Below are 10018 nucleotides of genomic sequence, written 5' to 3' on the forward strand. Positions count from 1 at the left end.
GACAGCCAAGACTACATTGAGAGAATCGGTCTCTACAAATTCAAAAATATCTTAAAAATCAATAAGTAATCATTTGCATTTGGCTCAAGGTAAAGACATTTCCAGGGCTGCCAAGGACTCCCTAGACACATATATAGGGGTCTGGTGTATGGGGATGAGTCCAGAACCCTGCCCTTCCACCAGGGGTCGCCTGCCCTGGCAAAGCAGCCGTGGCTAGGTCAAGTTTGTGTCGGGAGCGGCCTCCGACCGGGGAGGGCGCTGTGCCGGCGGCACCAGGAGAGGAGGGGGGCGGGGGGGGGGGCGGGCTGGGGGCGGAGCGCCGGGAGCCAGCGGCTCTGGCTCCGGCTGGGGCTGGGGCTCCAGCTCGGGCCCTGCACCTGCGAGTCGGTGGCGCTGCTTCTCCGCTGCCCCTCCGCTACCCCTCCGCTGCCCCATGGCCCCGTCTCGGCGAAAGCTCGGCCTCCGCGCCGCCTACTCTGGCATCTGCTCGGTGTCCGGCTTCTTCATCTTCTTCGTCTGGACCATGGTCTACCAGCAGCCGGGGACTGCGGCAATGGGGGGTCTCGCAGGTATCCAGAGGGGCGATCGGGGCGCGGGAGAAGCGGGGGGGGGGCACTGTCAGCCGCTGCTCGCGGCGGCTGGGGCGGCGCTGCCCGGGGCGGGAGCGTTGTTTACTCCAAAGAGGCCAGTGGCAGCGAAGGCCGGGTTCCTGGGCATTGCCCGGGCCTCTGGGACCTGATGCCTTCAGAACGTGGCGCGACGTAGGGTGCAGACAGCTTGCCTCTGTGGTTCGCACAGTCCTGCCGCGCCGGGATTGTCGCGTCCCTCCACCCTGTCGCTATACCCTCCACCCAGTGGTCACTACTGCGTGCCCCCAGCCCCTGGCCACCCTCGCTCCTGCAAAACACACACACACACACACACACACACACACACACACACACACACACACACACTCTCTCTCTCTCTCTCTCTCTGTCTCTCTCTCTCTCTCTCTCTCTCTCTCTCTCTCTCTCTCTCTCTCTCTCTCTCTGCTTCTGAGGGATTCCCGCGTCTCTTATAAGTGGGGGTTCATGGGGAAACCCGTCAGCCAGCCCCCATAGCGAAAACCAGGACAGTGCTGTGGACCCATTACTGGACGTTTCTTTTGCACCTGGGTCTATCTGTTCTGTTTGGAACCAATGGGAATCTGCGAATCTCTGAGGGAAAAGGAGGTGGCGAAGGCTCAGTGTTCAGCAATGCTCTGCACTTGCTATGCAATTTTGGTTACGCCATTTAACCTCTCCGTGTGAACGCCAAATATATTACTTGCACTTACTAGCATGATTTAATACTCTATGCTCTGCTAAGCAATCCACTCCCCTTATTTCATTTACTCTTTATAGTAGTCCCCTGAAGTAGCCATTATTGTACCCATTTTACAGTTAGAATAATCGAGGTTTAGGGTAAATAATTTGTCCAGGCTTACAACAGCCACATGATGGGCCCCCCTAAGATGGCTCAGCCTTGAAAGCCTGGCCGACTTGATTTCCATCCCTAGAACTCAGAAGGATTCAGGTTAGTATACTAAAGGCATTAAGAGCCCTACTAAGAGCGGGGCATGGTGGCACATTCCTTTAATCCCAGCAGAGGCAGAGGCAGGTGGATCGCTGTGAGTTTGAGGCCAGCCTGGTCTACAAAGCGAGTCCAGAACAGCCAAGGCTACACAGAGAGACTGTCTCAAAAAAAGGGGGAAAAATAAAGTCCTACTAAGGAAATTAACTCAGTTGTACAGTAGCTACATGAAATAATATGTATAGGAAAAGTACATGTAAAGATAACATTTTAATATACAATGATCTTATTCCATGACCAAAATCGCCAAAAGATATATAAATGGACTAACTAAAAATAATTAATTTTTCCTGGGTGGCAGTGGTGCACGCCTTTACTCCCAGCACTTTTGGGAGGCAGAGACAGGTGGATCGCTGAGTTCGAGGCCAGCCTGATCTACAGATCAAGTTCGAGGGCAGCCAAGGCTACACAGAGACACCCTGTCTCAAAAAACTAAAACAATAGCAACGAAACTAATGCATTCATTGCCACTGAACTCACTGGTAGAAGGAGCCCTAGGTGGTGTTTCTGCCTTATCAGAGGGCATGCATGGCTTCTAAACGTAAGCCATGCCAAGCAAGGCACTGGGGCCGCTAAGACGGTTCAGTTTGATGGCTTGGCTGGGAGTTCTCATGCCTGCATGGGTGGACCACCTGTGGGCTCCTGACCCTCCTGGGACAGCCAACACTGGGTTTGGAAAGCGCTGCCAGGTCCCAAGGCTGGATTCTGAGGCTGGAGGTAAGCTCTCTGGTTGCAGGAAGGAGGAAGCACTTTCCTGGGATCAGCTTGCTGTGTTAACCCAGGCAGAGGCCTAGGCAGAGGCAGGCGGATCTCTGAGTTTGAGGCCAGCCTTGTCTACAGAGGGAGGGTTCCCGCCCCCACTCCAGGCCACCACGAGAGCTTCCTTCTGACCCATTCTCTGTTCTCCTTGCCAGCCTTGCCTGGCCTTAGGCAGGCTAGCTGTGAAGCTGCCTTCAGAAACAGACACTTAATTGGCAGCAGTTAGCTGTGCCAGGCCAGGGACACTAACCTCCCTGCTAGCCTGGGGTTTAACTACCAGAGGTGGTTGAGGAAGAGCCAAAACTGCTTGGTGGTAGTGGCTGGTGGGCAAAGAGTTATTAGACCAAGGTCACACACACACTCTTTCCCCAGCCAGCATGGGTTGCAACAAGGGGTCCATGGCCAGTTACCCGGCTTCCTCTTTTGGGGTGGAATGTCAGCAGGTTTCTGACTTGTGAGCCCTCCACTTCTGACTCAGCATTTTGCAGCCCAGAAATTGCTGAGTCACAGAGGTCCATCGGGTTTTGTCATGCTGGTCAGTTGTGGCAATGGGGGGCACGCTGGCTTTTGGAACAGGGTATGTATGAGCGTTTGGGGTGGGGACTCACTCTTATCCTGGCAGGAATCTGGGAGGAAGTGACTTTGCAAAAACCAAAGTGGCCTAAAAAAAAAAAAAAAATGGGCTCACCAGAGAGGCCTCATAGGACCCCCTACTCTGGCTCTACACTGGGAGCCCTAGCTAACACGCCTGCCCTGTGTCTAGAAAACCATGGAAAGTAGAGCACTTGCCCTCTCAGATCCAAACAACTATTTTCTTTAGAACTGAGCTTCGATCAGGAGGAACTCTGGCGCCCACCCCGGGTCTCCTTTGTCTGCAGGCCAGAGCCACTGGCCTGGGGTGTGTCCTCAAGAGTTATACCAAATGCCTGTATCTACTCCATAGGTTCCCTTGGGTGTCTCCTAGCCCCTCATCTAGCCTGGCAGCTGGAAGTGCTTCTCCTAACCAGGCCTATACCGCTCTGGAGCCAGGATGAGCCAGGAGTCTAGCTCACTCCTGTAGCCAGGTGGCGCCGGGGACTTGTCCATACTGCCCCATATTGTATAGACCAGGCATCCAGGATGCCTTGAGTATCCTAGGAACAGGATATAAGTGCTTCCTACAAGAGTATAGGAGGGGACCAGGGAGGGACACTCCCTCGCTGACCACTTGTGGATGAAGCATCACTCCAAGGAGGACCAGGGCGGGGGTAGGAGGCCTGAGTACAGGGCTGGAGCTGAGTTCAGGGGACATGTTTCTTTTTCTTTCTTTCTTTCTTTTTTTCTTTTTGGTTTTTCGAGACAGGGTTTTCTCTGTGTAGCCTTGGCTGTCCCGGACTCACTTTGTAGACCAGGCTGGCCTCGAACTCACAGAGCTCTCTGCCTCTGCCTCCCAAGTGCTGGGATTAAAGGCATGCGCTGCCGCCACCACCACCACCTGGCCCAGGGGAAGTATTTCTATCAACAGCCTGGAGCACCTTGAGCCGCCCTCTTCCTGCTCAGCAGTTGTGGGCATATGTGGGGGGGGGGGTGTGAGAGTTTGGGGGAACCCCTAGGCTGTGCTGGTCTATACACACTCCCTAATTCAGTGTTTCCTAACCCAGAAATTGCTTAGTCACAAACGAGCTGCTCTGAGCTTCTTTTTCCCTCCTGAGCTGGCGTCCTGAATCTTATGGTAGGGAAGGGTCTTAGGACTCCGGTTCTTGCACCCTCTGCATGAGAAGAGGAGAGAGGACCAGTCACAAGAAGGAACTGCACTGTCCCCAAAATACTCGGTGACCAAAGTCCCTTAAGAAACCACGTGCCAGCCGTTAGGGGTGGAGCTCACTAGTAAAGCCAGCCATGTGTGCAATGCCCTGGGCTGAATCTTCGGCACCCCCAAGAAGAGAAACCAATCTCCTTGCAGGTGAACACCCGAGGAGGGAGAGACTTTGCTGGAGGCTGCTGGGATGGAATCCAGATCATGAGGGGAAGAGTAAAGCAGGGATTATAGTATTTGGGCTTCCTCTGGCCTGCGCCGGCTTCCTGCCAAAACAGAGAGGGAGGCATGCTTGTTTTTGTCCACTCAGAGCTCAGGAGGAAGACTGAGGGCCAGCTCAGGCAGAACTGAAAGCATGGTAGTGGGGATCGGTGGGGGTCGGGAGAGCAGGGTAAAGGTAGGTGGGTTGGTGGGCTCTTGCTCACATGGAAGGAAGCCGGGGATTCCCTGCTTATCCAGACCGGCAGGACCTCAGGGCTCACTCTATTTTTTTTTTTTTTTTTTTTTTTTTTTGCATTTGGCAGCAGCAGCACTCCAGGACACAACAGTGCCTTGTCTTAACTTTTCCTGGTTTGCGTTATCTGTTTTATTTTTGCCCTAATGGTGATAATTAAGTTGGTCACCAGAGCCCCATGATAACTAGATTTCTCTGCTTGCCACCCGGACTCCATGTCTTATAATTAAAAAAAAAAAGTTTAAAACAGCCAGGTGCGGTGGCACACACCTGTTAATTCCAGCACTCTGGGAAGCCGAGTCAGGTGAATCTCTTGAGTTCGAGATGAGCCTGGTCTACAAAGAGAGGCCAGGACAGCCAAGGCTGCACAGAGAAACCCTGGCTGGGAGGAAAAACAAAAACAAAAAGCGTAAAATGTTTTAGGCATGTCAAGGGGAGAAAGAATTCAAATGATCTGTACTGTTTCCCAGTCTAAGAAATAAGGTGTCTGGTGTCTGTCAAAGGGTCTCTTTGCTTCCTTGTACCCCTGCTACAACTGCCTTCACAGACAGACAAGTGTCTGTCCCTCTGAGAGGTCACAGCACTTGTACTGCAACTGATGCTTTGAAAGGGCTCCCACCTCCTAGCTGCAGCAGCTTGAGAGGCCTGGCTGCAACCCATGGCTGTCCTGAGCTTACAGCTGGCCGCCTTTCTTCCCTTGTTTTTTGCCTGGCCCCACAGGTCCTTGCCAGCGGGATTGGTATTTGTCCCATCCTTTGAATTGTACTAGCAGGCAGTGCCTGGCACTGAGGGTTGTATTGTACTCTATTGTACTGGCTGAGAGCAGCTGGCACCCTAGGACAAGTGCCCACCAGGCCCAGAGAGCATGCCTAGAAGGGTCTGGGATTCTAGCCTGCCCTTTGCCACATACTGGATAAATGCAAATGGTAGCCGAAAGCAAGTAGTAGGCCCTGTGGGTGCCGGTGGCCCTGGGGCTCTTATGACAGGGTTTTCTTTTTCTGCAAGACCAGTGCAGAGTTGAGAAGAGCTCGGCTGCCCAAGTGTGCTAGCTGCAGGCTCCCAGACCCAGAGGACGTGGTCCCCGAGGACCAGGCAGAGGAGGAGTGTGGGAGGGGCATGCTTCTCCATCTCTGTGGCTTTAGATATAGGCACCAGGAAGTCTGTATGTAAAGTTCTCAGAGTGAAACTCCAAACAACTCCTGTTTAGGTGGATTCTATCTATGGACATGCCATATGAGAAACCGAAAAATGAGAACTTTTCAAGCATTTTAAAGAAATATTTCACATTGTTGGTTTTTGTTGTTGTTTGTTGTTTTGTTTTCAAGACAAGGGTTTCTCTGTGTAGCTCTGGCTGTCCTGGAACTTGCTCTGTAGACCAGGCTGGCCTCGAACTCACAGCGATCCTCCTGCCTCCGCCTCCCGAGTGCTGGGATTACAGGCGTGTGCCACCATTTCCAGGTTGAAAACACCATGTTAGCTAAGGGGTGGTGGCACACACTTTTAGTCCCAGCACTCGGGAGGCGGAGGCAGGAGGATCTCTGTGAGTTGGAGGCCAGCTTGGTCTACCAAAAGGAAAAAAAAAACCAAACCAAACAAACAAACAAAAAACCTTGTTTCTCTCAGAAGTAGAGGAGTAGGAGGAGAAGAGGAGAAGGAGGAAGAGAAAGAAAGATTACAATACCGGCATGGTTTTCTTTTCCACAGATCTCTTTAACGCCTGGCTTTCTGGAAGGCAGCTAGTTTCATGCTTCCTTGTTCAACTGGTGACATCCTCTCCCACATACATCACACCACTGTCACGAGGGCCAGTCTTAGTGTCACCGTGCAGGTAGATGTGGCCTCGTGGCTTTCAAGGGCCCCCGCGTATGAGGCCACTTGGCCTCATGACGTGACAGGCAGGTGCCTGGGTCCCGCTGACTGGAGTCTGTCCCCGCAGGTGTCCTGGCGCTGTGGGTCTTGGTGACGCACGTGATGTACATGCAGGATTACTGGAGGACCTGGCTCAAAGGGCTGCGTGGCTTCTTCTTCGTGGGTGTTCTCTTCTCAGTGGTGTCCATCTCCGCCTTCTGCACCTTCCTGACACTGGCCATCACGCAGCATCAGAGTGAGGACCATCCCGGGAAAGGAGGAAGGGGGAGGGCCTGGGGATAGGGAGCAGCTTGGGAGCTCATCCTCTGGGGCTCCTGTCCAGTTTCTACACGTGCTATTTTATTTTATTATTATTCTTAAAAAGATGTTTTTATTATGTATACAATGCTCTGCTGCATGTGTGCCTCCCTGCCAGAAGAGGGCACCAGATCTCATTATAGATGGCTGTGAGCCACCATGTGGTTGCTGGGAATTGAACTCAGGACCTCTGGAAGAACAGCCAGTGCTCTTAACCTCTGAGCCATCTCTCCAGCCCTACAAGTGCTGTTCTAGGGATTGATTGGGTCACTTGACCTCCCCAGTAAGGGGTTCCTGTTAAAATGGGAGAATGAGAGCCCCTACCTCCTCAGGGGTAGGATTCCAGACTGATGTGAAGTGTTGGGGTTCCTTTCATCTCTGTCTAGCTCCAGGAGGGCAGCACCCCCTGGTGGTTGTGGTAAGAAATAGCCAGAGCTGTCCTCTGATGTCAATTGGAAGTGGCCTGGTTGTGTGCCACAAATGCGGAGTGGAGGGTACAGACCTGCTAGCCAACTATGTCCTCCTTTCATGCCCCCAGCCTTGTGGCTGCGCACTGGGATACTCTAAACCTGTGCCACAAGACAGTATTTCAATAGCGTTGTTTCAGAGGCCAGGAGGCTGTAGGGACGTGGACGGGAGGGAAGAGGGTCCTAGCCTTATGGCTGGCCGCGGTGCCATGGGCAGATCTCTAGAGTTACTGTCTGGTTCCTCTTCCTCACAGGTTTCAAAGACCCGACTAGCTACTACCTCTCCTGCGTCTGGAGCTTCATCTCCTTCAAGTGGGCCTTCCTACTAAGCCTCTATGCCCACCGCTACCGCGCCGACTTTGCCGACATCAGCATCCTCAGTGACTTCTGACCTAGAGAATGAGGTCACTACAGCCTGGAGGGCCCTCGGGATCTGTCACGGCGGCATGAGCCTGTCCCAATCCCTGGGGACTCCAGAATCTTGGCAGAATATATACAGCAGGGCCAGTTCAGTTTCCTAGAAAGCTGTCTGGTCCCCTTTTGGGGGAGAACTGTTAACGAGGTACTGCCAATCTGCCCATTGGCCTGGCTAGAGGGCAGCTTAGAGCTTTCCAAATGGATCTATTTTCTTAGCACTCTGGGGGGAATATTTGTTAAGTAGGGTCACGACAATGAACTCGGGGCGCCGGTGGGTAGGATTTTGAGGTCTGCACCTATGGCTAGTGGCAGGGGCTAGGACAGGCTTCCTTGCTGCCCCAGACTTCATTGAAGCTTGGGGGGGGGCACGCACACATCTGGGAAGGTTTGGTCAAATAAGGATTTTTCTAGTAGGGATCCCCAAATCTCAGCTCCCCCATCCTGTTGCCCTCAAGGGTCAGGTAGCTGAATTCACCTGTCCCGAGGAAAGCAACAATTGTCTCTTTGCCCAGGCAGCATAGCTGAGGAGAATTCAGTGTGTCCTCCCTCCTTCCCATCCAGACTATTGTTTCCCATGAAGGTGCTAGAGCTAGCCAAGCATTCCTGTGTGTGACGCATGTACACATGACCACATACACCAGAGGCTAGACCTGAGGACCACAGGGAACACACCCCTGCACCTAGAAGGGCTTTGGGAGAGTAGGCAACCTTGTGGGGGCGAGAGGGAGCTCTACATCTATGCTCCTCGGTCTCCAGCCTTGCACTTTGCCTGCCCCTCACTGCACAAGACCACCCTGACCACGAGGACCTTCTCCCTGCACCAGACCCCGACTTTTGACTTTTCATCTCCTTTCTCTCCTGAGAGAACTCTTTTGAGTGGACATGGGCCCAAGGCCTTACCTAAGTAGAGAGGGAGGGCAGAGGTTGCTACATACAGCCTGTTATGTTAGGTTGCCAGTTTGCACGTCTACTTTTCCACCTGGGTCCTGCCTTACCAGTGTCACTGTCACTTTAGCAGAAATACAGCGGCCATTTTTTAAAATCAGCCTCAAGGTGTTTCTTTTGGGGTAGGGCGTCTTGAGAGGGGACAAGAATGGGCAAGGTGGGGGCTCTAGCTATCTGATTGTTTCCCTAGAGTAAGCTTGGTGCTACTGGGCAGCCCACCTCATCTCTGATTCTTCTTGGCATGGGGAGACCACTAGCTCAGATCTCCTTTGCTCTCTCAGCCTTGTCCCAGCCAAGGCTAGGATACCCACAGCCTCAGCATCCCCTATAGATTCCACCTCTACTCCTTAGGCCAAGGTGGATGGGAAAGGGAAGTTCTCCTGCCCCCTGCCCCTCCAGCCCCCTCAGCCAGACTGCTTGGGCTCCAAGACATATGGTGACCAGGATGGGCAGACTCAGGACCAGAAAGGCAGGAGGCGGCCCCTCCCTCTGCTTACACCTAGTCGTTCCCAGTCGTCTCACACATCATTTACAGTATATATACTTAAACACCAAGGTGCTTCCGAGCAGGAAGGGACCAGAAACTGTGCCTTACTGCTGGAGCTGTTTACCGACAGAAGCCCCTACTGACGAAGGAGACTACGACTTTACTGACCTCCCAGCTAGTGTTTAAGCTTCATGACCTTTTGAGGTATCCCGAGTCTGAGAACTTGTCCCCATATCCCATAGGACCTGGGGCCATCTCCTTTTTCACCTGGGTTGGTAAGCGTGTATTTGGAGTGGTTTCTTCCTGTTTGCAGTAGCCGTGGAGGGGCAAGGAACTGGATGGTCTGAGTGAGGCCCAAACTAGGGTGCCGGTGTATGCCCACCCCACTGATGATGTCCCATCGATACCCAGGAGGTGCTCTCACAAGGACTTTAAAGCAAATAAGACATATATTGTTCAGAAGTTTTTTTTTTTTCCATTTTTTCTTTTTTACAAAAACATGCATACATACACAAGGTATGGCAGGGTTTGGGAGAGACACACACGCACACACTCTTGCACGCACACACGCACACAAATACTCTTTCTTGGACCCAGGCTCATACCTCAAAAGCCTTGAAGACTTCTGGGGTGTCCTCCCCTTCTCTATGTCTGTCTACTCTCACACCTTACTTCCCTCTTAGTCAGGCTAGTCCTATTTGGGGCAGCAGTCAGAGCTGAGGGATGGGGGAACCCCAGACACAGAAGGCTCATACTGGGGGGTAGTGACCAGGCATCCCTGGGGTTGTGTTGTGCTTTTGAAGGGAGATGAAGGTTTGGCACCATTGGGACAGGAAGCACAGGACTCAGAGAGCATCTGTCTGCTGCACCAGGGCACTGAGATGGTCCACATAGGGTGGCCTCTGGCAGGACAG

At 52.8% G+C, this 10018-nt stretch overlaps 1 protein-coding gene across 1 annotated transcript; it reads left to right on the forward strand.

Annotated features, from left to right (window-relative positions):
* The first annotated feature begins 314 nt into the window (after positions 1-314).
* Positions 315-7803, forward strand: Slc48a1 (solute carrier family 48 member 1). Its single transcript, XM_051160288.1, has 3 exons — positions 315-569; positions 6559-6726; positions 7510-7803. Exons 1-3 carry the CDS (start codon positions 434-436, stop codon positions 7644-7646), a joined length of 441 nt encoding a protein of 146 aa, XP_051016245.1. The 5' UTR covers positions 315-433; the 3' UTR covers positions 7647-7803.
* The last annotated feature ends 2215 nt before the right edge of the window (positions 7804-10018 follow it).

The sequence above is a fragment of the Acomys russatus genome, chromosome 17 (genome assembly GCF_903995435.1).
Source record: "Acomys russatus chromosome 17, mAcoRus1.1, whole genome shotgun sequence".
Lineage (NCBI taxonomy): Eukaryota > Metazoa > Chordata > Mammalia > Rodentia > Muridae > Acomys > Acomys russatus.

Coding starts and splice junctions, on each gene's coding strand:
- Slc48a1 (XM_051160288.1), top strand. CDS start 434: ATGGCCCCGTCTCGGCGAAAGCTCGGCCTCCGCGCCGCCTACTCTGGC. Junction 570..6,558: donor GGCAATGGGGGGTCTCGCAG/GTATCCAGAGGG, acceptor CTGTCCCCGCAG/GTGTCCTGGCGCTGTGGGTC. Junction 6,727..7,509: donor GGCCATCACGCAGCATCAGA/GTGAGGACCATC, acceptor TCTTCCTCACAG/GTTTCAAAGACCCGACTAGC.